The sequence below is a fragment of the Orcinus orca genome, chromosome 11 (assembly GCF_937001465.1).
Source record: "Orcinus orca chromosome 11, mOrcOrc1.1, whole genome shotgun sequence".
In the NCBI taxonomy this organism is placed as follows: Eukaryota; Metazoa; Chordata; class Mammalia; order Artiodactyla; family Delphinidae; genus Orcinus; species Orcinus orca.
The window spans coordinates 58,473,499-58,501,177 of NC_064569.1; the positions used below are offsets into that span (position 1 = coordinate 58,473,499).

At 36.5% G+C, this 27,679-nt stretch overlaps 1 protein-coding gene across 1 annotated transcript in view; it reads left to right on the forward strand.

Moving 5' to 3' along the window:
- TRHDE (thyrotropin releasing hormone degrading enzyme) overlaps nt 1–27,679 on the forward strand; it is a 408,390-nt gene that overhangs the window by 349,830 nt on the left and 30,881 nt on the right. Inside the window, exons 13-15 of the mRNA XM_004281902.4 lie at nt 14,338–14,485; nt 16,358–16,455; nt 16,922–17,029. Coding sequence (XP_004281950.3) covers nt 14,338–14,485; nt 16,358–16,455; nt 16,922–17,029 — 354 coding nt within the window. The remainder of the gene's footprint in view (nt 1–14,337; nt 14,486–16,357; nt 16,456–16,921; nt 17,030–27,679) is intronic.

Below are 27,679 nucleotides of genomic sequence, written 5' to 3' on the forward strand. Positions count from 1 at the left end.
TGCATTGGCAGGCAGACTCTCAACCACTGCGCCACCAGGGAAGCCCCTTGAGCCTCAGTTTTGATCTGTATGATGAGGATAGTAATGTTGCTAATCTCAGAAGATTGTCATGAGGCTTTAATAACATAATGTATGTGTAGCACTTGGCATAGGGACTGGCACATAGGGAGTGCTGACTCTGTGTTGGCCACCACAGGGACTGCCTTTTTTTCCTTTGTCTGAGACCTGTGGCTGATGGATGATGCCTGAAAACATGAACTCAGATTTGCCAGGAACCACAATATGTTATAACTAGTAACATGAGAATTCGAATTTGGGTGTTCCATCCAAAGAAAATCATCCAGAATATGTAAAAGCATTGTGCACAAAGATGTTCATAGGTCTGTTACTTAAGATATGAAAAATGTATATACCCAAAATACTCAACAATGGTGAACTACACTTATCTTCCCAACAGAATATTCTTAGAACTAATTTGAAAGTAATTATGAAGAATTCCTAATAATATGGAAAATTACTTTAAGTTAAATATATAAACTTACATACAATGTAATAAAATCTATATAAAAGACAAAACTTTGACATAAATATTAGACAAGAGGAGATATTATACCCAGTTATTTTTAAGTGACTTGGTTTGAGTGATGTTTTTCTCTTTCCTAGTTTCCTGTTATTCACACATTTCTCTAAAAAAGCAGCCTTATAGAAAGTTAGAAGCTCCACTGATTTATGGACCTTTAGGTTAATGATTTGATATCCTGATGTTAGTAAACTCAAATACTGCAAAGTCATGCTGTAATTTTTATTCGTTCTACTCCCATGTGGCTCTGTAGACCATTGGAAAATTTCACTGCCCAGAAAGCAGAATTCCATACCAACTCTAAGCATTGTATTTTCCATGGAAATTATAAGCTACGTGGATAATTTTTCTGGTGTTCTTTCAGGCTATTTTCTGTATTTAAATTCTGGAATAAATCTTCTAATTAACTCAAAATGGAATATACAGCTTCCTGTATATACACTATATATTCTTTTAAAATGTGTTCATTGTTTAAATGATTTCTCCATGACCTTCCCATATCATCTGATGCTGTTTTTAGCAATTGAGCAACAACAAATAATGCATGGATAAGCTTTTGGAATTTTTTTTTCTGATACCTGCATAAGAAACTTTCTAAAACAAATCGCCTGCATAGCCTACCTTAAAAACAAAACAAAACAAAACACAGCATTATGTCTGTTTTCATGTCATCGATTTCACTCAAGAGGTTATATATTTCTCATAAGCATAGTCTGTATAGTAAGAGAGAGAAGATCAACTGGAAAATCATATTTCACTTCATTCTCATCTTGGAAGACCATGTGGCAATTTGAGTTTGCTCTCTTCCAGCTAGAGTCACCCTTTTAGAATATAAATCAGATCATGTCATTTCCCAGCTCAAAAACTTTTGGTGGCTTCCCATCACCTGTAGAAAAATGACCTGAAGCCCTTATTATTTAGAGCCTTCATGATCTAGCACCACCAACCTCTGCAACCTCAGGCCCTACTCTTTGTCTCAGACTTATTCCACTTCAGCCACAAAGTCCCTTTTATTATCTTTCAAGATCCCAAATTTGTTCCTGTCTCAGGACTTTTGAACTTGCTGTTTCCTCAATCAGAATTCGCCTCCTGCCAGATTCACTCAGCCTGTTCTCTCACTTCATGCAGGTGTCTTCAGGGAGGCCTTTCCATAAACACCCGATTTAAATTGTTCCCCCATACATCTCCTTTCCCTAATATTCCTTAATTTCCCTTCATAGCCCTGAGATTTCATTAGCTATTTATTTGAGCTTCTGGTCTAAGGGTGATGAGTGCTGTGATCATGACATATAAACAGATATTAAAGAAAGGGAGAAAGCAAGCCTTTAACCTATTTCAAATGGGATTTGGGGAGGCAGACTCATGCAGGGGAACCAGGGGGAGCTTTCTTGTCAGTCCTGGCTTTGAATTCCATCCCTACCACTTATTAGCCAGGTGAGCTCAGCAAGGTGCTTCTCTTCTGTAAACTTTAGCTTCTTTATCTTAAAAAAAAAAAGGCATAATAGTACTGATCTTGAAGCTTTTAAGGATAATAAACTGAAACAAACATGTCATTCCATAACAACACGCTGTAGGTGGAATACAGTAATTCCTCAATATAGTATAGCTTATACTAATTGATAGTTTTCTAAAAAATAAAATTAATTAGTTGACTTTAGTTGTAAAGCTAAGGACTTTTTCATTTTTGAGGAAAATAGCTAACATCTGTTGACTTTTCCACCTAAAGGCCAAACATTGACTTTGCTTCTTAACATTACTGAGTGCCTAGAGGACCCTCTGAATTTAGATCATGGCTGATTTCTTGAGAAATTATGTTGGGAAATGAAGAAACAAGTTTGTGTGTGGAGAAAAAAGGATGATTGTGGTGGTGGTAGTGGAACTATACAAGTTGCAAAAATTATTTCTGGATGCTTTATTTTTAATTATTAAATGTTTACAGAAGGAGGGAACTTAGAGATCATGTAATTCACTCTTGTCAATTTACTGACCAGGAGAAAGAGATTTCCAAGCCCTCCCTCAATTTATTTAAATGCATGGTATAAAATAACACATAAAGGAGAGTAGGAGAGTTATTTATTAATCAGAGAAAAGAAGTATAGAGATGTTGTATAATGCCTCTGCTTTCTCACTGGCTATAAAGCTATTTTACTTTATTATAGGCTAACTTATTCAAAGCTACTGGCTAGTTAGCCATGGCCTTCTTGTCTTGTATCATGTGTATCATTAATAAACACGATGAGCAAAAATACTACAAAGATCACTCCAATAGAATTTTTCCATCCTGCTGGTATTGTTTAACCTTAGAAAATTCTTAATTTAAAAAATATGGTTCTGTGTAAGTTTTAATATATTTGTAAAATGTGCTAGTTTTTAAGAACTGACATTATTACCATAATTTAATTTCGAGGAACATCTATTGAGTGCCTATTTTTTAATTTTATAATTATCTTTTTATACAGCAGGTTCTTATTAGTTTTTGATTTTATACATATTAGTGCATATATGTCAATCCCAACCTCCCAATTGACCCCACCTCCCCCCCCCCCACCGCTAACATTTCCCCCTTGGTGGCCATACGTTTGTTCTCTACATCTATGTCTCTATTTCTGCCTTGCAAATTGGTTCACCTGTACCATTTTTCTATATTCCACATATATACATTAATATACGATATTTTTTTCCTCTTTCTGACTTACTTCACTCTGTATGACAGTCTCTAGGTCCATCCACATCTCTACAAATGACCGAATTTCGTTCCTTTTTTATGGCTGAGTAATATTCCATTGTGTATATGTAACACATCTTCTTTATCCATTCATCTGTTGATGGGCACTTAGGTTCTATAACCTGGCTATTGTAAATAGCACTGCAGTGAACATTGGGGTGCATGTGTCTTTTTGAATTATGTTTTTTTAAGGGTATATGCCCAGTAGTGGGATTGCTGGGTCATATGTTAATTCTATTTTTAGTTTTCTAAGGAACCTCCATACTGTTCTCCATAGTGGCTGTATCAATTTACATTCCCACCAACAGTGCAAGAGGGTTCCCTTTTCTCCACACCCTCTCCAGCATTTGTTTTTTGTAGATTTTCTGATGATGCCCATTCTAGCTGGTGTGAGGTGACACCTCACTGTAGTTTTGATCTGCATTTATCTAATAATTAGTGATGTTGAGCAGCTTTTCACGTGCCTCTTGGCCATCTGTACGTCTTCTTTGGAGAAATGTCTATTTAGGTCTTCTGCCCATTTTTGGATTGGGTTGTTTGTTTTTTTGATATTGAGCTGCATGAGCTATTTATATATTTTGGAGATTAATCCTTTGTCTGTTGATTCGTTTGCAAATATTTTCTCCCATTCTGAGGGCTGTCTTTTCATCTTGTTTATAGTTTCCTTTGCTGTGCAAAAGCTTTTAAGTTTCACTGGGTCCCATTTGTTTATTTTTGGTTTTACTTCCATTACTCTAGGAGGTGGTTTCAAAAAAGATCTTGCTATGATTTATGTCAAAGAGTGTTCTTCCTATGTTTTCCTCTAAGAGTTTGACAGTGTCTGGTTTTACATTTAGATCTTTAGTCCATTTTGAGTTTATTTTTGTGTGTGGTGTTAGGGAGTGTTCTAATTTCATTCTTTTACATGTAGCTGTCCACTTTTCCCAGCAACACTTATTGAAGAGACTGTCTTTTCTCCATTGTATATCTTTGCCTCCTTTGTCATAGATTAGTTGACCATAGGTGCATGGGTTTATCTCTGGGCTTTCTAACCTATTCCATTGATCTATATTTCTGTTTTTGTGCCAGTACCATATTGTCTTGATTACTATAGCTTTGTAGTAGAGTATGAAGTCAGAGAGTCTGATTCCTCCAGCTCTTGTTTTTTTCCCTGAAGATTGCTTTGGCTATTCAGGGTCTTTTGTGTCTCCATACAAATTTTAAGATTTTTTATTCTAGTTCTGTAAAAAATGCCACTGGTAATTTGAAAGGGATTGCATTGAATCTGTAGATTGCTATGGGTAGAATAGTCATTTTCACAATATTGAGTCTTCCAATCCAATAACATGGTATATCTCTCCATCTGTTTGTGTCATCTTAGATTTCTTTCATCAGTGTTTTATAGTTTTCTGAGTACAGGTCTTTTACCTCCTTAGGTAGGTTTATTCCTAGGTATTTTATTCTTTTTGTTACAATGGTGGATGAGATTGTTTCCTTAATTTATCTTTCGTTGTTAGTGTATTGGAATGCAAGAGATTTCTGTACATTAATTTTGTATCCTGCAACTTTACCAAATTCATTGATTAGCTCTAGTAGTTTTCTGGTGGCACCTTTTAGGATTATCTATATATATAGTATCATGTCATCTGCAAACAGTGAGAGTTTTACTTTTTTTCCAGTTTGGGTTCCTTTTATTTCTTTTTCTTCTCTGATTGCTGTGGCTAAGACTTCCAAAACTATGTTGAATAATAGTGGCGAGAGTGGTCATCCTTGTCTTGTTCCTGATCTTAGAGGAAGTGCTTTTAGTTTTTCACCATTGAGAAGGATGTTTGCTGTGGGTTTGTCATATATGGCCTTTATTATGTTGAGGTAGGTTCACTCTGTGCCCACTTTCAGGAGAGTTTTTATCATAAATGGGTGTTGAATTTTGTCAAAAGCTTTTTCTGCATCTATCGAGATGATCATATGGTTTTTATTCTTCAGTTTGTTAATATGGTGTATCATATTGATTGATTTGCATATATTGAAGAATCCTTGCATCCCTGGGATAAATCCCACTTGATCATGCTGTATAATCCTTTTAATGTGTTGTTGGATTCTGTTTGCTAGTATTTTGTTGAGAATTTTTGTATCTATTTTCAGCAGTGATATTGCTCTGTAAGTTTCTTTTTTTGTAATATATTTGTCTGGTTTTGGTATCAGGGTGATGGCCTCGTAGGATGAGTATGGGAGAGTTCCTCCCTCTGCTATATTTTGGAAGCGTTTGAGAAGGATGGGTGTTAGCTCTTGTCTAAATGTTTGATAGAATTCACCTGTGAAGCCATCTGGTCCGGGATTTTGTTTGTTGGAAAATTTTTAATCACAGTTTCAATATCATTACTTGTGACTGGTCTGCTCATATTTTCTATTTCTTCCTGGTTCAGTCTTGGAAGGTTATACCTTTCTAAGAATTTGTCCATTACATCCATGTTGTCCATTTTATTGGCATAGAGTTGCATGTAGTAATCTCTAACGATGCTTTGTGTTTCTGTGGTGTCCGCTGTAACTTCTCGTTTTCCATTTCTAATATTATTGATTTGAGTCCTCTCCCCCTTTTTCTTGATGAGTCTGGCTAAAGTTTTATCAATTTTGTTTATCTTCTCAAATAACCAGCTTTTAGTTTTATTGATCCTTGCTATTGTTTTCTTTGTTTCTATTTCATTTATTTCTGATCTGATCTTTATGATTTCTTTCCTTCTACTAACTTTGGGTTTTGTTTGTTCTTCTTTCTCTAGTTCCTTTAGGTGTAAGGTTAGATTGTTTATTTGAGATTTTTCTTGTTTCTTGAGGTAGGACTGTATTACTGTAAACTTCCCTCTTAGAACTGCTTTTGCTGCATCCCATAGGTTTTGGATAGGTCGTGTTTCCATTGTCATTTGTTTTTAGGTATTTTTTGATTTCCTCTTTGTTTTCTTCAGTGACCTCTTGGTTTTTTAGTAACGTACTGTTTAGCCTCCATGTGTTTGTGTTTTGTACGTCTTTTTCCCTGTAATTGATTTCTAACCTCATAGAGTTGTGGTCGGAGAAGATGCTTGATATGATTTCAGTTTTCTTCAATTTACTGAGGCTTGATTTGTGACTCAAGATGTGATCTATCCTGGAGAATGTTCCGTGTCCACTTGAGAAGAAAGCGTAATCTGCTGTTTTTGGAAGGAATGTCCTATAAATATCAATTAAATCTATCTGGTCTATTTTGTCATTTATAGCTTGTGTTTTCTTATTAATTTTCTGTCTGGATGATCTGTCCATTGGTGTAGGTGAGGTGTTAAAGTCCCCCAATATTATTGTGTTACTGTCGATTTCCTCTTTAATAGCTGTTAGCATTTGCCTTATGTGTTGAGGTGCTCCTGTGTTGGGTGCATATATATTTATAATTGTTATATTTTCTTCTTGGATTGATCCCTTGATCACTATGTAGTGTCCTTCCTTGTCTCTTGTAACATTCTTTATTTTAAAGTCTATTTTATCTAATATGAGTATTGCTACTCCAGCTTTCTTTTGATTTCCATTTGCATGGAATATCTTTTTCCATCCCCTCACTTTCAGTCTGAATGTATCCCTAGGTCTGAAGTGGGTCTCTTGTAGACAGCATATATATGGGTCTTGTTTTGGTATCCATTCAGCGAGCCTGTGTGTTTTGTTTGGAGCATTTAATCCATTCACATTTAAGGTATTGATACATATATTCCTATTGCCATTTTCTTAATTGTTTTGGGCTTGTTTTTGTAGGTCCTTTTCCTCTCTTGTGTTTTCCACTTAAAGAAGTTCCTTTAGCATTTTTTGTGGAGCTGGTTTGATGGTGCTGAATTCTCTTAGCTTTTGCTTGTCTGTAAAGCTTTTGATTTCTCCATCAAATCTGAATGAGATCCTTGCTGGGTAGAGTAATCTTGGTTGTAGGTTCTTCCCTTTCATTACTTTAAATATATCATGCCACTCCCTTCTGGCTTGTAGAGTTTCTGCTGAGAAATCAGTTGTTAACCTTATGGGAGTTCCCTTGTATGTTATTTGTTGTTATTCCCTTGTTGCTTTTAATAATTTTTCCGTGTCTTTTATTTTTGTCAGTTTGATTACTATGTGTCTCGGTGTGTTTCTCTTGGGTTTATCCTGCCTGGGACTCTGTGCTTCCTGGACTTGGGTGGCTATTTCCTTTCCCATATTAGGGAAGTTTTCGACTATAATCTCTTCAAATATTTTCTCAGTTCCTTTCTCTCTCTCTTCTCCTTCTGGGACCCCTATAATGGGAATGTTGGTGCGTTTACTCTTGTCCCAGAGGTCTCTTAGGCTGTCTTCATTTCTTTTCATTCTTCTTTTTTTATTCTGTTCTGTGGCAGTGATTTCCACCATTCTGTCTTCCAGGTCACTTATCCATTCTTCTGCCGCAGTTATTCTGCTATTGATTCCTTCTAGTGTATTTTTCATTTCACGTATTGTATTGTTCATCTCTGTTTGTTTGTTCTTTAATTCTTCTAGGTCTTTGTTAAACATTTCTTGCATCTTCCCGATTTGCCTCCATTCTTTTTCTGAACTCCTGGATCATCTTCACCATCATTATTCTGAATATGTTTTTCTGGAAGGTTGCCTCTCTCCACTTCATTTAGTTGTTTTTCTGGGGTTTAATCTTGTTCCTTCATCTGGTACATAGTCCTCTCTCTTTTCATTTTGTCTGTCTTTCTGTGAATGTGGTTTTCCTTCCACAGCCTGCAGTATTGTAGCTCTTCTTGCTTCTGCTGTCTGCCCTCTGGTGAATGAGGCTATCTAACAGGCTTGTGCAAGCTTCCTGATGGGAGGGACTGGTTGTGGGTAGAGCTGGCTGTTGCTCTGGTGGGCAGAGCTCAGTAAAACTTTAATCTGCTTGTGTGCTGATGGGTGGGGCTGAGTTCGCTCCCTGTTGATCATTTGGCTTGAGGTGACCCAGCACTGGAGCCTACAGCACCTTTGGTGGGCTAATGGCAGACTCTGGGAGGGCTCACACCAAGGAGTACTTCCCAAAACTTCTGCTGCCAGGGTCCTCGTCCCTGTGGTGAGCCACAGCCACCCCCAACCTCTGCAGGAGACCCTCCAACACTAGCAAGTAGGTCTGGTTCAGTCTCCTATGGGGTCACTGTTCCTTCCCCTGGGTCCTGATGTGCACACTCCAAGAGTGGAGTCTCTGTTTGCCTCAGACCTGTTGAAGTCCTGCAATCAAATCCTGCTAGCCTTCAAAGTCTGATTCTCTGGGAATTCCTCCTCCCCCTGTTGGACCCCCAGGCTGGGAAGCCTGACGTGGGGCCCAGAACCTTCACTCTAGTGGGTGGACCTCTGTGGTATAATTGTTCTCCAGTTTGTGAGTCACCCACCCAGCAGTTATGGAGTTTGATTTTATTGTGATTGAGCCCCTCCTACCATCTCGCTGTGGCTTCTCCTTTGTCTTTGAATGTAGGGTATCTTTTTTTTTAAAATTTCATTTATTTATTTATTTATTTATGGCTGTGTTGGGTCTTCGTTTCTGTGCGAGGGCTTTCTCCAGTTGCGGCGAGCGGGGGCCACTCTTCATTGCAGTGCGCGGGCCTCTCACTGTCGCGCCCTCTCTTGTTGTGCAGCACAAGCTCCAGACGTGCAGGCTCAGTAGTTGTGGCTCATGGGCCTAGTTGCTCCACGGCATGTGGGACCCTCCCAGACCAGGGCTAGAACCCGTGTCCCCTGAATTGGCAGGCAGATTCTCAACTGTGCCACACCAGGGAAGCCCTGTAGGGTATATTTTTTGTGACTTCCATCATCCTGTTGATGATGGTTCAACAGTTAGTTATGATTCTGGCGCTCTCGCAAGAGAGAGTGACCGCACGTCCTTCTCCTCTGCCATCTTGAACTTACAATATTGAGTGCCTATTTTGAACTAGATTCTGCAGTAGGCTATGGTGATAAAAAGATGGGTAAAAAGAATGCTTCATTTCCTTACAGATCTAAGTCCAGTGAGTGAGAAAGATAGTATCATGATAAAATTCTGATTAATATCATGATATTTATTATGAATAGGGGTGTTATCAAGGTGTTACGTGAGGTCAGAAAATAGGTGCCTAAGTCAGTTTTGGGAGAGGGCTTCCTGGAAAAAAAAGCAACAGGAGGACAAGGGACTATGAGACTCCTTTTTGTACAACTTCATGTTTGTAATTTTGTGGGGCTGCAAGTAAGTATAGCTGTCCCTTGGTATCCTTCAGGGATTGGTTTCAGGAACCCCCACAAATACGAAAATCCTCCAGTGCTCAGGTCCCTTATATAAAATGGCATAGTATTTGCATATAACCTGTGTACATCATCCAGGATACTTTAAATCATGTCTAGATTAATACTTATAATACCAAATACAATGTAAATATTATGTAAGTATTTGTCAGTATGCAGCAAATTCAAGTTTTGCCTTTTGGAACTTTCTGTAATGTTGGCATTTTTTTATCCCAAATATTTTTTATCTACAGTTGGTTGAATCCACTGATACAGAACCCATGGATGTGGAGGGCCGACTGTAACTTCCTTTTTACCTCTGCTGCAGGCAACAGTTGCCAGTGCCTGAATCATATCTTTATTTTCTCTAGGAAATGACCAGATGGACCCATGGTTGACACAGATAACTCTCCTGTGTAGTTGCCTCTTTATTCTATTCTATTCTATGGTACTCCGAGGACTAGTGGAATTTTCAATCTCCACCATAGGATCTTCCCACAAAGAGCACATTGAAGTCTTTTAATAATGAATAACAAAGAATAATAGATAAAATAGTAAACTTCTTAATTAAGCATTTAAGTAATTGCTTTAAAAATCTATGCCCTAGGGTTTCCCTGGTGGCGCAGTGGTTGAGAGTCCGCCTGCCGATGCAGGGGACACGGGTTCATGCCCCGGTCCGGGAAGATCCCACATGCCGCGGAGCGGCTGGGCCCGTGAGCCATGGCCGCTGAGCCTGCGCGTCTGGAGCCTGTGCTCCGCAACGGGAGAGGCCACAACAGTGAGAGGCCCGCGTACCGGGAAAAAAAAAAAAAAAAAAAACAAAAAAAACTATGCCCTAAGGGACAGTCAAAGTATCTTCTCCATATAGGGTGAAATAATGTAGTAGGCTATTTATTGGCTTTAAATGAATATTCAATTAATGAAAACTGGAATATGATGCTCTGAAAAGTCTGAGGATTGTGCTTTTTATTTTTTCCTAAGTTTCAAGCACCCAGAAACCAATGGCTTTTAAAGAAAATTCATGGTAAAATAGGGTATTTGTGTGCAAGCCACCCATCATAGTAGATTTCAGAGCTAACATTCACAGGAATTCAGAGCAGCTTTTAAAAAGTAGTTTTGGATCTTAGGTGAAAACAAAGCCAGCTAAGATCAGTGCACTTTAACATCAGCTAATATAGTCTGATTTTAATCTCCTTCTTATAAAAATATTCTCTTGTATGCCTAAAAATATATTTCATTAAAAGCTCCCGTAAATTAGAGAAGAAGGAGGGGAGGGTATGTGTGTTGAGGGGGGCAGAGATGGGAGGAAGAACTGTAGAGGTGCAATAGGCAATCTTTTATCCATTTCTTAAACTTTGCTCATTCGCTTCTCTTCTCCATTGTCTTTTCTTGATTCCTAACTCATTTCTTATGCCAAGCCCTTCCTCAACAGTAGAGAAGATAAATATCATCTACAATTTCTTCCTAAAAGATTAATAAAACACATTTAGTTATACATGAAATATTCTTTAAATTTGCTAATTCCACCCCCCACCTCCATTTTTTAGCAACATTTCCCTGTGATGATGCAAATTTAAGGAAACTGCATTTCAGCATCAGGCCCCTAAGTGTGCTCCCTTCTGGGCTGATTACTTTGAGCTAATGTCATGTTCCATTCACTGGGATTCCACACACTTCCCCTATATTGATTACTTTATCAGTAGTAGTAATCACAGATATCATTACCAGCCAGTTACGCAAACACATATCTAAACTAGGTAACTTATTCACCAACATTATCTCTTACAAGTCTTAATTTTGTAATGAAGCTGATTATCCTCTTATCCAATTGAGTATAGCTACATATTTTGATTTAGTAGGCTAGATGCAAGTATATTGGATTATATAGTAGATGATTACTTACACCTGTTTGTAACAATGCAAAATGAGGGCAATTTGAGTGTAATCTGTTTCTTATTCTATTTGAGGACTGCATTAGAGAAGCTAACTGCTTTAAAAAAAAATAGACCCAAACATATATTCGGATCAAAAACAATAGAAGTGTATTTCCTGCTCACATAACAGAACTGGGTGTGAGAACTGGTACTTGGGGATGCAGTCATCCAGAGACCCAGGTGGGTTTCTGGCATGTTCAATACAAGAGTTCAATACAAGGTCATCCTGGAAGATTCATTTTAGGGAAAAAGAACATGGAGGAGCCAATGAAAGATGTCTATGGGCTGACCTTGACAGTGAGGAATGCTTATATTCTACAGGCTAGAGCTTAGTCACGTGACCACACATAACTATCAAGGGAATAGGAATTATACTGTATTCCAGGAAGTAGAGGAGAACGTGGATTTTGGTGAGCAGTTGGCAATTTTTGGCATAAGCACTCAAAACAGAACCTGCTTCATTTCTTCATTTAATGAATACTTTTCTTTACTTGTCTTGTCATTATTTGGAATATCTATTAGGCTTGCTTTGCTTTAATTTTCTAACACTGTGTCAGATGACCTATAAAACCTAGATCCAAGCTCTGACTCTTAGAAGATTTGTACATATCAAACAATTGAAGAGTGGGGAATATAAAAATTATAAGTTTTTTTTTCAAAATTTTAAACAAATACATTATGCCCATATTGTGGTAATAATTTTTTCAGCAGGCTAAATTATAGATAAGTAGGTTAGAATAAAAGGGTTTTGGAGCTAAAAAAGATATCTCCTAGTTCAACCCTCTTATTTCACAGATAAGGAATGTGGGGCTTGGAGAGATGAATTTGTTTAATTGTTCAGGAGGCGCTCATGGTTCCAGGTTCGTCGTCAGTTTCATGCTCTTCCTTGGGTCCAAGTCTCTTTTCATAACATCATTTGTCATATTTTTAAATTTGTAGTTATATTTCTCACAAAACATAAGTCATTGAAAGATGTCCACCCGTTATAGAGAAGAAATGAAACATAATAAATTATAACTGACATAAGGTAGTATGTTTAAATCTGTGAGAAAATAGACCCAAACACCTTTTTTGATTTTCCAAACTTACTTGAAGGGCCCTAATAAATTAGCTACATACTAAAGATTCTTTTTTTTCTAATACCTTATTTTTCTTGTTTCCTCAACAAAAGAATAATGGCTTCTAGATAAATCTTATTCAACTCGAAAATTATATAATCCATGGCATGGGGATTACATAATTTTAGAGGAGGCAAATTTATGATCACCATGCTAATGAATATCTAGAATTAAAAATTCAGGGGAAACAAATTATGAAATCTGAAATACTGGAAGCTGTGTTACTTTTAAGGAAAAAAAACAAATCATTACTTTTAAAACCCTTGTAAGCAAAAGTTAACTGTTTTATTATGGTGCTACACTAGCAAAACTATGCAGTTTCTTATTTAGTTGTTGCTGCCTTAGCCTAATTTCATGCTATTTCTGCAAGGATGTATAAAATGGAAACTGTACAAGAAAAGTGGCACAAATCTAGATGGAGTGCAAATCATACAAACTCTAGGAAATTTTATGGAAATGTAGAAATTTGGGGTTATTTTCATCATTCTTATTTATGTCAGACATTAACTGTGGTTGATCTTATACCAGGAGTGAACCAAAATCATTAGAGTGATGCTCGTTCATTTATTAAATCCAATAATCTTCAGAATTGGTTTTTATTATGAACATTATAAACACAGCTGCAAGTTAATATTTGTCTTTAGAGTAGTTTTTGCTTATCACACAAGGAAAGACTAAATAATCTGGCAAACTTGTTCAAAATGAAGATGAGAGAAGGCTTTGCTCTCTCCCTGTCCACCTTCTACCAAACACAAATAAAAAGGTCCATCTAATTTTGTGATGCCACAAAGAATAATGGTATGAAATGTAGGTAAAGAAGATAACCAGGCTTTGGTTGCTTTCATGTTTACCTATCCCCTGTGTTAAAAGTCTGAATTCAGTTGATTATTAATGTAAAAAAAAGATCAGCAAAATACATAGTGTATTGTCATTTATATTGCTTTGATTTGCAAGGATTTTATATGCAATCTACTGTAGATTTTATATGTAGTCACTTCTTTCTGGATCCTCTTTTGGATATACCCTCTTTAAATGTGGGCAGCATGTGTTCAGATAGCTTTAAAAAGCTACAGTTTCATATTTTCCAAAGAATCTGACATTGGTCCCCACAGTGACACAGCATCTATTGAAAATAATAAACGGGAAGAGTCTATTTCTTTAAAATTTTTGTAATTTGGACTTAAAATCTAACTCTAATCTTCATAGGTGTTATAGAAAGCGTTTATTTTTTTAAACAGGAAGGTTTGAAAAATGCTTGTATGGTAATGTAACATAGATACAGTCAAAACTGTAAATTGCTATTTTAATTTGATTATCCTTTTGAAAACAACCTGGATTAAATAGCATTTATACAGAGCTACATGAAAAGTAAAGAGAATGCATTGAGAAACCAGAATTTCATTTCAGTAATCAATTATTTTCAATTACTTGTGACTGCTGAAACGTTTCTGTGAAGGAAAATACCTAGAGTTGATTTATTCAAATTCCACAATTCCTTCCTTTTTAAAAACATGCATTCTGATATTTTTGTGTTCATTCAAATTTTTAACTCCCCAACTGTGTATGTATTAAGGGACATTGGCATCCTAAGTAGGACTATATTTAAAAAGTGAGTAATTTTATTTTTATAGTACTGAGTATGGCTTCTTTATACTGTGATGAATCTTGCTTTCTGCCTTTTATTTGCATAAGTAAAATCTTCATTTTTGCATCATCATGTGTCTTTTCTGCATGTAATTAATATTAACTTTTTTGGCTGTGCAGAGCTGGCTATTTGCCTCAGAATATTCCCCTGGAGATTATCAGATACCTGTCTGAGGAGAAGGATTTTCTTCCTTGGCACGCCGCCAGCCGAGCTCTTTATCCTCTAGATAAATTACTGGACCGCATGGAGAAATACAATGTCTTCAATGTAAAAAGATATATTTTCTTCTTTCTTATTTTCAGAAGATAAACTGTTTTCTCATTATCTACTATATTCAACTGATCCTGAGTTATTTTAGTTCCTTCTAATTTGTGCTATTTTTGTCCTGATCTTCTGTGCAACGCCAATGGCAAATTGTTGGAGAAGAAATGTAATACACGCTACTTTTTGTTCTAGCCTAAAAGTGTCAATTAAGCTTAAATGCCTCAGAATTTAAGGACAAATACACATGGCACATCCTTAAAGTTCAAACTTACTTCCCTAGAGTTAAAGGGCTCTGTGTTCACAAAGGACTTAACCTGAGGAGAGGGATCCAAAGATCTTCACAGAATATAGACAGTTTCAGTAAAGATTCTTAGTCATTAGTTTTAACCAAAAGGACATAGTAAATTCAATTCACTTCCTTAATTAACAAGGATAAGATCAACATTGAGGCAAAAGCCCATTCATAATTGGGTCCAAGGGGATATAGGAGAGCAAACAACAGATAATCCAAATAGACCTGAAGACATGACAAACATTCCAAAATGTTACCTGACCAGATTTTCTAAGCTTGAAGACTAGAAAACCAGAATTGCACTGCTGACACCACCTAATCTAATGTAATAATCATTTTGAATAAGATTAGGATTAAGTACTGCTAATGAGCTTTTGATTCCAAAATTTCTTATCACCAGTGAAGCTTTGCATATGAGAATATGTCTCTGTAACTCCTGTCATCTTTGGGCACTATTTATTTCTTTTTAGTTATTTCAAGACTCTGCCCTGTGTCTTATAAAATCATCCTAATTTATGACATACTGGGCTCTGCTAATTAACCTACGCATTTGGAATGGCTCGAGACTAGATTGCTATGACATGAAATCTGTTTATTAGAGCCATCTAAATTGTGTGATGTCCATAAGAGTTGCTTCTTTCTATTTTATCCAAAACCTACATGAAAGCACCTCTGTTTTAATATTTTTTTTTAATGGGAATAATCCTGGCTTGACTGTTCATTGTTGTTAGTTTTGTCTAAGCCCTTGAAACAGACATGCGTGGAAATGTATCATTACAGTTATGGGATAATTTTTATCTGCTGGAGAAGGACTTATTACTCTTCTCTTTTCTTCTTAATACAGAGACACTACAATATTAAACTTATGTAAAGCAAAATACATTTTTGTATATATTTGCACTTTAGAATAGTATATCATGTCAGACACCTCATTTTCAATAAAAGTTAAGAATTGCTTTTACTGTAATTTCAGTGCTTTCGTTCCATTGACAAAATCCAAGGACCACATTAAAGTGAGGAGAGCAATCTTACCTTGCTACTGATATTTAAATATATCATTAGATGAATGGATTTTCACTTTGAAATACCACATCATTTTACTAAAGAGTGTTCTGTGTACGTCAGGTTCAAAAAGGCTAGGCTATTGACTGGGCTTATAGCACAGTTTTGCATTAAATATGGTCTATTGACATAAAACACATAAATATTAGGTGCTCATTTTCACAAACTATATCTACATACATTTGTGTATATGTATATATGGTTTCATTATCAATATTCCTCACTTTTCTTGTTCTGCAAAAATCATCATCTCAAATATTTAATAGTGCAAATTACTTAATTGTTCAGTAGGAAGTAAAGAGTAGACTTCCATCATTGCAACTGTATTTTACACTAATTTTCTATATTTGAAATATCAAGTTGAATAAAATTATAATAGAGCATTACCATGCCCATAATTTTACTGATATTTCAAAGTTGGTTCATTTAGAAAATATTTTAATTTTACTGTATAATTTTACTTGTCAGCATGGAGTGATTTGAAAATGATATTATCTTTATTTCTCCTACCCCCCATTTAGGAATATATTTTAAAGCAAGTTGCAACAACGTACATCAAGCTTGGTTGGCCCAAAACCAATTTTAATGGATCTCTTGTTCAAGCATCCTACCAACATGAGTATGGTTTTATTTTCTTATTTGCTTTTTTCCCCCAGAACTGTACAGTAACACACCACTAAAACCACTGTGACTTTAGCAGCATGAGACGATCTTACTTTCATTCTGCATCTTTTATTTCCCTCTCCTGGGAGGGCTTCTGATGGGCAGCACAGTTTCCACCACCTGGTACTGAGAACAAAGGCTTTTCTTTGCCATGTTTTAATTTAAGATCTGCCTCTATTGGTAAAGTTGAGATCTGAACCCGTACCCCTCACTATAGTACTGTTTCCAGAGAAGACTTTTTTATGTATAACTTCTACTCTGCTTAGTTATCTCTTGCTCAGCAAAACGGAATTTCCATATCTGAAAATTAATTTTGTGCTGATTATTTACTTATCTACTGTAATGTAGTGTAATGAGTTTCCTTTTGTCTCTAGATATTAACACTGTTTGTTAATTTTTCTTTTCCTTTTGATGATACCCAGAGAGCTACGTAGAGAAGTTATAATGCTAGCATGTAGTTTTGGCAACAAGCACTGTCACCAACAGGCATCAACGCTTATTTCAGATTGGATTTCCAGCAACAGAAACAGGTAAGTTGAACCAAATCCTGTATTTCTGATATGATTTATACTGCTTTCAGATTCTCAGTGGATGCATTTCATTTATCAACTGGAGAAAAACAAGACAAGAAAAAAACACTGCAAAACTTTGTTTCAGGTTCACAGCTTACAAAGCAACAGCATGAAAGCCACAATACACATATCTTTGGAATGTTTTATGTAGTTTTAAACTACCTTTCTTATCCAGACTTATTCTTCAAATATAGGGTGTCACCTTATTTTAAATTTTGATAGCTTTGCTATCCCATGAGAACAAAATAAATTTAGATCAAACTCTGAGGTTCTTTAGAAAGGTTGTGGTATTTATTTATAAAACAACTGTGAGCATTTTGATATAAATGAAGTAGCATAGCAAATGTTAACATTAAAAACTAAAAACAAAAAGGTTATGAAAAACCTTTACTCTTTTAGTGACCCTTGAGAGAAACCTTAAACTTGTATCTTGGAATTTCACAGTACAGTATTTTAATACATAATGTGAGGTTAAAAATATTTAATAGTATTATTATTATTATTTTTGTGTGGTACATGGGCCTCTCACTGTTGTGCCCTCTCCCGTTACGGAGCACAGCCTCCGGACGCGCAGGCTCAGCAGCCATGGCTCACGGGCCCAGCCGCTCCGCGGCATGTGGGATCTCCCCGGACCGGGGCATGAATCCGTGTCCCCTGCATCGGCAGGTGGACTCTCAACCACTGCGCCACCAGGGAAGCCCTAATAGTATTATTTTTGATTTAAATATTATACTGAATGTCAGTTGTTAATGTTAATGAAAAGAATATTAAATGTATGAAATAATCAAAGATCGGTGATCTTCTTACTATAGTTTTCTAAACCTTTTTAGGTGTCTTTGAATTTCCAAGGATCATTAGATTACATTTCTTTTTACGCTTTGGGCAATTTATAATCACTCCTCTCCAGTCTTTGTCCACCGTGTTAAAGAGAGTCCGATCAGAAGAATGAGGAGCTAGGGAACAATTTGTTCAGCTGATTCTATTTTACATGGTACAGGGGGCTTGTCCCTCATATGAGTGACTGAGATGACCCCATGAGCAACAGAGAAAGAGACTTGTTGTAGAAGAACATTGAGAACCACAGACAGTGTTATCTGTTTATGGAACAAATTGGTATTTGTCTTGCTGAGAGTTGTTTAAGTTTAAATTTAGTACCTGAATCTAGATCAAAACGTAGCTCTCCTGCTTTAAAAGTCTGTGAGGGAAATCTTTCACTGCATTACTTAGTAATTAATCAGAACATCTCACCTTCTCTAGAGTTTTCCTGTTTTCTCTTTAAGTTAATCGGTCTTAGTCGTACTCTGAGCTAAGAAGGAAAATATTTTATCACTATTATCTCTCAATGGAACCATCATACACTTGAAGACAGTGATTAAATCCCTCATCACTCTTCTTTAGAACTAAAGCAAATTCATTTGTTAAACTTAGACTAATGATTATCCTTTTTGCTAAGTCTTCTGAAAATTATTATATTAGACTTAAAATGTTATAAAACTTTTTTCCTATTTTTTGCCACCTCATTCAGTTCTACCACATTAATTAGGCTATGAAAACTTAAACATTTATCCAAAACCAATACATCCAAAATTTGATTAAGATATATAATCATATATACATTTGAGGGAAAAAAGGTGATATATGCTATTTGAAGATTGTGGTCTCAACTTTCCTCCCCTTTGTTTTTTGTTTTATTCTTTGTTTTATTTGGCTACAGACGCATAAGTCTTTTCTCAGAGCTGATAGCTGTTTTTGAACCCTTTCATGAATATACCCATACTCACATATATTCTCGCCATTGTATTAAAATTGAACTTGTACCGTTGCATTACCACAATTTCTCTAGACAGTATTCAAGCCGGACATCGCTTTCTACATTTAAAAATATAGCTATTGGGAAAAATCTATTCTTAAAATAATTCATTCATTTACCAAAATTTTATTGAGTGATTCTCAATAGCAGCTGGTAACCAAAAGTCAGAGAGAAGAGGCAGAGCTCAAAATGAATAGGAGATGCAGCTCTATAAACAAATAGTGGTACTTTGAAGCAAGAACTAAGCACAGGACAGAGTGTGAACACACAGCAGGGAGGGGTTACTGCCTTGGAGACACTGCATTCTTCCTCATGAAGGATGAGTAGGACTTTGTCAGCTGTTAGGGCTGAGTGAGGCAGCGGTAGGTGTGTATGAGTGTGTGAGGCGGGTGGATGCAGATTCCAGACAGAAGGAAGGCACATGGATTGATGTGTAAGGAGTGCGGCAATATTTGATTTGTGAGTCTGAACCATCGATCACCTCCATAGTTCTCTTATAAATGAAAGTGTCAGCTCATTTCGGTTTTGATAACCCTGCCATTTATTCGTGGTAAAATAATTAAATTGGGGCCTAATATTTTAAGGTTCTTTTGTTATTTCCTTCATCATTTTTATATTCTCCTGCTTTGCTTTCTTTTGTAACTGGGCAAGTAAACCTGCTAAGTGAAACTAACTCTGTGTTTACTAAGGTTTACTCAACTGACCAACCATATGACACGACCCAGCATACACAAGTGACTTCCTGCAGGGAGGGTAAATGATACTTACTGAGCTAGCTGTGTGTGAAGATCAGAGGTATAATCTATATTTTGGGGATGACAGCTCAATAATAAAACAATAATGTACTCCTGTTCTTGGTGCTGAGTTTAACTTTCTTAAATTGAGTCAATTAAGGGGAGGGCTAGGTTTCTTTTTAAATGTGCCTGAAGTAACAGACCAGTAAGCTTTGTTTGTTTGCTTGGTTTTGTTTAACTGGAACCTTAAAAATCATCTAAAAAAACCCTCCAAGGGTAATGTAGTTGTATACTAAAAAATTTTGGTCGGAGAGATGCTATGTATTTATGCTAATAAATCTAAAGGACAAGGAGTCATGGAAGTAGCAGGGATTGCAACCTCTGGGGTGCTGTGTTACTATACAGCCCGATCTTGATATACTGGGGACATAGATCGAATAGGTGGCATTGGATTCAGGAAAATGGAATGGAAAGTTGGTGCAGGGCAGGGTAATGGAACCAAAATGTGCAATGAAAAGCTAGAGATGGTAGCAACAGTGAGAAAAATTCAAGAATTACAGTGGATGATACATTGAATGAGTCGACATTCTGAGCCCTGTTAAAATATTCATATGCTACAGTGTGTTGAATTGTAATGGTGATGTCATGCATACAGACAGATTGAGCTATGTTCCCGTCTTGTTAGTCTGTGGTTTGGGGATGAAGTTCAACAGAATGCCACATTTCAGAAAAGAGACAAATCACCCAGCATTCGGTAGAGAACAATACAAATGATAAAAAGATCTTGAAAACACCAGCTACAAGAGGAGGTAGTGAGGACTGAGAATTTCACTCTAAGAAAAAAAAGACAAGATGAAAGCTTTTTTGTATGGATGGATAAAAAACATAATAAAAGGGACAGAAATTGGTTTCTTTCACTGGTTGGTGCAAATAAACAAGAACTAATTGGTCTGAGCTTCACTGAGTAAAATAGAGGGGATATATTTTTACTGCAAGTGAATTATTATTTGAAACTGTCTGTATTAAAGCACTGTTGAGATTGTACAGTTAACTGTCCAGGGGTCTCAATAGAGCAATATGCGATTTTCTTTGAATAAAAATTTAACCTGAAGTTAAATGTGTCCACAATTGACACAGCTCTTAATTTTGTGATAATGTATTATTTTTCAAATAATGTGAAAAGATACAGTTTTTTCTTTTTTTAAAAAATTTTTATTGGAGTCTAGTTGATTTACAGTCTTGTGTTAGTTTCAGGTGTACAGCAAAGCGAATCAGTTATACATATAGATATAGCCACTCTTTTTTAGATTCTTTTCCCATATAGGTCATTATAGAGTATTTTCCCTGTGCTCTACAGTAGGTCCTTATTAGATATCCATTCTGTATGTAGTAGTGTGTATATGTCAGTCCCAATCTTCCAATAAAGCTTTAAGCTAAGACACAGTAAAGATTTAAAGTGTTTAATTTTAAAAAAAGTATTCAATGGTGATATCCATTCCCTAACATATAAATTGATAACTGGTATCAATACCCTACTTAAAAGGTACCCTAAAAGAGCAGAATACCTTGTACATTGTGGGAAATTTAAAATGTTTAGTGAGTTGAAATTAATTGGAAATTCATTTTTAAATTGAAAAAATTAAGGCCATTTTATAATAAAATTTGTAAGTAGAGGAGAATCTCTGGAGCTTTGCAGCATACATAATACTGCAATAATAAGCTTCACTACTCATGCAATTAATTATAATGTTACCAATATTGTCTTTAACAATGATAATCATAATGAAAACAATATCTATTTTATTATTTATTACATTTCAGGATTGGGCTAAGTGCTTTTGGTGCATGATCCCGTCATTCTTTTTTTTTTGTTTTTTTTTGTTTTTTTGCTGTACGCGGGCCTCTCACTGCTGTGGCCTCTCCCGCCGCGGAGCACAGGCTCCGGACGCGCAGGCCCAGCGGCCACGGCTCACGGGCCCAGCCGCTCCGCGGCATGTGGGATCTTCCCGGACCGGGCACAACCCACGTCCCCTGCATCAGCAGGTGGACCCTCAACCACTGCACCACCAGGGAAGCCCTGATCTCGTCATTTTTATTTTCATTTTTATAGAAGAGAAATCCAAAACTTTGAAAGGTTATGCAACTTGCCAAGATTATGTAACAATAGGTGGCAGATCTGGGCTTCCGTCCCTAGCCTGTCTACTTTCTACCCCTATTGCCGGTAATTCTGTGGTGGTATATCAAATTTCCACACATCAGTAATAGATGTTTGTTCAAAAAAAAAAAAAGGCAAAAAAGACACCCAAGAGAACTCAAGTACTCTCTGCAGTGAGTGTAAGCAAAAGTTTTCTGCTACACTGTATAAGCCTGTGGTCTCTAACCTGATTGTGCACAAGAATCACTGGGGGGACTTGTTAAACAGTTTGTGCTGAGCCCCACCTCCAGAGTTCTGATTCAGGAGGTGAAGTGGGGCCCAAGAATTTGTATTTATAACAAGTTTCCAGGTGATGCTGATGCTGCTAATCTGGGGACCACACTTTGGGAACCGTTAGTATTAGGAACGGTTATGGTCTTCAGAGTCAAAGACACCATGATCAAATTGCAGCTGTTCAACTAAATTAACTTAGGAAAATCAGTTGGTTTCATCATCTGAAAAGTGGCAGTACTACTAACAACCAAACAAGTAGTGAGAGTTATGTAAAAGAATGCCTATATAATATCTGACCCTTATAGGAAATTATACATTAATCATCTTTGAAGTTGCCTGCTATTGAATACTTGTTTTGACCGCCCCCCCTGAGTAATGAGTGGCATGAGTTTTAGATGGGGAAAGTAGGAACAGTGTAGAATAGAACAGAATAGGACATTTATAGAAGGCCTTCAATATTAGACTTAACTCTCTATAAGTTTTGAGGATATAAGGATGTGACCTGTAACATAAAATAAAAAACAAAACATTACCAGAGAGACTCTCCCAGTTAGGAGCAGGGGGACATTTGCCCTTTTCTCCCCGCTTTAAGAAATACTGCATGTCTTGGCCTCTGGGTAAATATTACATTTTCTTTCCTCCCCTTAATCAGCTGCTATTTACAGTACATGTCCCTCCACCAGCCATAGCGTTTTTTTAATCTCATAGTGTAAAGAGCTCCAGTTAAGCTCCTTTCCTTTGTGTCTGCTCTCTATCCATCAATATTTGCTTTACTTATGTGAGAACGTAAAGGTGGAGGGACAAAGGGCTCTTTCCATTATGGTCTGTATGTGTTCGGCTCTTTCCATTATGGTCTGTATGTGTTTCGGTTCTTCCCTGAAAACATAGATCCTAATTTATTGCCCATGTTTCCAAGTTACTGTCCTATTACCTCTGCTCTTTACACTCCTTTTTGTATTCTTTTTACTGTACATTGACCTACTATAAGTTTTCATAGGCTAATGTTATACCAGCCAGATCTGCCATTTTAGTGGTCAGATACCAGCGTAGTCCTGTTGCAGATGAGTGAACACAGCACGGAGTCTATGTGGAGTAGTGGAAAGGGCAGGGCTGCCCAAACCTCCAGTGAGCTGGGGTGAGGAATTAGGTTTGCTCCTAGTTTGTCATTAGGCAGCTGTGGGTTAAGACAAGTCTGTTAATGGCTCCAAATTTCAACCCTGTTTCTAAAGTGAGAACAAATCTCTAGTGCTTCCATCAGCTCCAACAGTCCACAATTTCACACTCACTGTGCTTGCACATAAATCATAGAGTTTCCTCACAATGTGTCCACTTTGGGTTCTCTTTTGATTATATAGTTAAAGGGGGAGGTATGTTCATTTATTCATGTATTTGATAAGTATTATTGAGCAGCTACGATGTATCAGGCACTGTGCTAGACACTTGGAAGGCAGCATTCAAGCAATGCCAGCCCCTGCCACCTGACTGGCATTGAGAATATGTGGTCTGTGCCCTTACCCATCCTAAAGATGAATGCAGGGGCAAGGAGGGAGTATAGGAGAGAGACAGAAATTGTTCAAAATAATCACATAAAGCTAAAAATGAAACTCAAGTGAGTGCAACCAAGAAGAGATCTGTGGTGTTCTGAGAGACTGTCCTGTAGGAATTTGACCAGATCAGAGAGATCAGGGAAGACTTCTGGCCCTGAGTGCTGGTGTTGGAAATGAAGTGAAGGGGACATATTTGAACATGACTGAGGAAGGAAGAGTGACAGGAGTTAATATAAAAAGTAAGAGAAAGGACTTTTTTTTTGACTTTTATCATGTGCTTGGGAAAAAAAAAACCTTAAAGGATAAACACTTTCCTTCTATCACCTTTCTTCCCTAGATATTTTATATTTTAGTAGTTATGGCCAGTCACCTCATTATGAATTGTTGTCTGCATAACTCCAGCACAGAGACTGTTTTGGGAACCTCTGGAATAATTCACAATTATCTTCAAAATCATCACCATCATCGACATCTTATTATTAATTTGTTCCTCAGTAGTTTTTTAAAGCTAAAACAAAAGATCTTTAACATGCTGCGTCCCTCGCTGTGATGGATGCAGCATTACAGGGCCAAGCTCACCAGTCACATTTGGGTAATGGAATAGCTGGATCATAGTCAACTTGGTTTTTAACTTTCAGCTTTATTTCTAAAATAAAGTAACTTCCATAGTGATATCTATTAATGTGATTAATCAGTATTAATTCAGACTCCAACAGTGCTTGATTCATGTACCAAATTTACCCTGAGTAACTGCTGCATCACAGGCATCAGGCTAAAAGTCACGGGATACAGCGATGAGCAAAAGGACACAGTTTCTTCCTTCCTGAAGTTGACAGTCCAATGGGGTAGACTGAGACTAATCAGATGTCATACGAATACTGTACGATTTTAGTGTATTGAGAACCAGACGGAGATTTACAAGAAAAGAACAACTTGACCTGTCAGTGAGGCTGACATTCCTGCAGAGTGACAACTGACCTGAGGCCTACAGGAAAGATACATGTTCAGTAGGCAAAGAGGGAAAGGAGATGTTAAGAGGAAGGAACAGTGTATAAAAATGGCCCTCCTTATTAGTTATCTATTTTATATATAGTAGTGTGTATATGTCAATCCCAGTCTTCCAATTTATCCCTCCCCCCTCCCTTCGCCCCCTGGTAACCATAAATTTGTTTTCTACATCTGTGACTCAATCAAGGAACTCTACTCAATACTCTGTAATGACCTATGTGGGAAAGGAATCTAAAAAAGAGTGGACATATGTATATGTATAACTGATGCACTTTGCTGTACAGCAGAGATTGGGACAATATTGTAAATTAACTACACTCCAATAAAAATTAAAAACAAAAAAAGAAAAAGTCACCTAAAAAAAATGGCCTTCTTCCTCAACATCATTTCTCAAGATTAAAGTCTTGATACTTTCAAAAGTTTAGGTGATCGGGCAGACTCTATACTGACCCAAGAACATCCTCTGGAAGTTTTATAATTTCATTTTCAGTTCATCAGGTGGTTTTGTTTTTATTTGCTGAGAAGAGCAAAAATCCCCGTTAATTAATTATGCTCCTTCATCAAAGCTTAAGGGGATTTCTCTTCTAAGATGAGAGTATGTTAACAAATAGAAGTGTTTTGGTAAGCTATGGAGAAGAAAAGCCATATGTGAAATGTAGTAAGTGGGCTTGCTATCTGAATTAATCCAATTGTGAATTCTTTTGTCAGACTGGAAATCTTTTTCATAACCAGTAGTCAACCACTACCTGACTAACCTTTTGTATAAGGAGAGGTCATGTATAAGATTACTTCAGGAGCGGCTATAACTAAATGTAGAAGAGGACTTTATAATCTCTCTTCTCCCTATGCTTCTCTGGAATCACACTGAAACTACCACTTGTCCTTGCCATTTGGAGAATTCAATACATGCTAGCTCAGTTCAGTTCGTCATCAGATAAATATTTGACTGAATGACCTACTTGCGGGACTAACTAATTTGGATGTGTTTTTAATTTATTTTTCAGTGTAGCAGGGATTTTAATTGCATTGAGAGCTAATATAAGTGCATAATTCTATTCACTTTTTTACAGTCACATTTAGTTTGTAATCTAAATGCATTAATGATTTTATATTCTAATTTAAAATGCAGAAATAATCATACACTTATTTCCCTTTTCCCAACTGTTTTGGCTTTTCCTGACATTTTACTTAAAAATATTATATTATTGGTCATGCATAGAGGCAAATAGTCAATAGTATTTTTTCAGGGTATTTTAATTTTTACAGAGGTGTGCTTTTGAAAATAACTTGATTTAATTTAACTTTTTTTTTCTTTTCAGTATAATTGGTTTTCCTCCCATTTCTGCCAAAAGTAATTTTCCTATCATGCTAGTATTGTTTGCCTAGTATTATACCAATTTCAGGCATAACACTATTGAACTTTTGTGTTATCTGTCAAAAGATACGCCTACTGATTAGTTATAGAATAGCTCTATTTTAACTGCCTGACTTTATCACAGTACAAGTACTAAGTAAATATAGATTTACATGGGCAACACAGGGAGCAGTGGTGATTAAACTTACAATAGTAATCATTATTATTTACTAAGCCAGAGCAGAAGCACCAACAAAAATATTTGTAGCTTCCAAAACATTCTTACATACTCACAGACAGTAGGTTATACTGATGGATTCAAGATTCATTGATTACAAGGCTTATTGCAACTACTACCAACCACTATAAAGAAGAAATTTCCTCCGCATTTTCCAAAAATAATATAAGCATTGCTATTAGCACTGAGAAGATTCTTTCAGCAATATCAACAACATTTCCTTTTTATCTATTTTTCCCCCTTGTGATTAAGACTTAGGACTAATTTCATGCATATAAGTTATTCTATCTCCAAATGAAAATAACTCATGGTAGTCTTTCTAATGATAGTGTGATAACATTTACTCAATATTGTGATAATGTTGATGAAAGATCTTCCATAGTCATCAAATATTGTTTTGCGTTACCCATATCTTAAAATATCTGAAAGTGAGAAAGAACTCTGATGACTTGTAATTTCTTGGCAATAATAGGAAAAATAAAAGCACATGCACACACTTCCATGGATTGAATAGTGGCTTCTAAAAGATATGTCTAAATCCTAAACCCCATCAGTGAATGTGACCTTATTTGGAAATAGGATCTTTGCAGATGTAATAAATTAATGATTCTGAGATGAGACTGCATGGATTTAGGGTGCTCCCTAAGTCCAATGTTGAGTGTCCATATCAGAGACAGAAGAGAAAGAACAGAGAAACACAGAGGGAAATTCATGTGAAGACAGAGGTAGATATTGAAGTTATGCATTTACAAGCCAAGGAATGCGAAGGATTGCCAGATCCACCAGAAGCTAGGAGAGAGGCACGGAACAGATTCCTCAGAATCTCTAGGAGAAAGCAGCCTGCTGACACCTTGATTTTGGACTTCTGGCCATAAGAACTGTGAGAGAATAAATTTCTGTTGCTTTAAGCAACCAAGTTTGTGGTAATTTGTTATGGCAGCCATACGAAACTAATACACACAACTTTAGCCTCTGCCTTGCAATCAAAACTTGGTACATAATATTTTGTATTGTGCTGATGATTTTTCACGGAGTGCTACCAATAGATAGCAAATAAGACTTCTAACTTTCGCTAACTTCACCCTGTTCTTACTTAAGATTTTCATCATGAAATGGAGGAATAAAAGAAGATACTGAGAAGGGAGGTTCTTCTTGTTCCTCATAAAATTCAGACAAAATTAATATCATGATTCCTCAGAATATTATTTTCTTACTTGTGTAGGAAAAAAAGATGGGAGTGGCCTATCGCATGAAGATAGAATAATATATAGAGATATTCCTAAAATTCACAGCAAAGGACCCATTCTCGTGTTTCAGAATCCCTTCACATCTAAATATTTAGAAAGAGGTTTTTTGTTTTTGTTTTGTGTTTTACTTTCTAGTGACTTGAGTTTCTTTCTATAATTAAAAAAACAAATAGAAAAAATTGAAGTGACATTTATTTTCATATATAAACAAACCTTGCTTATTTTATGCTGAAACGAACATA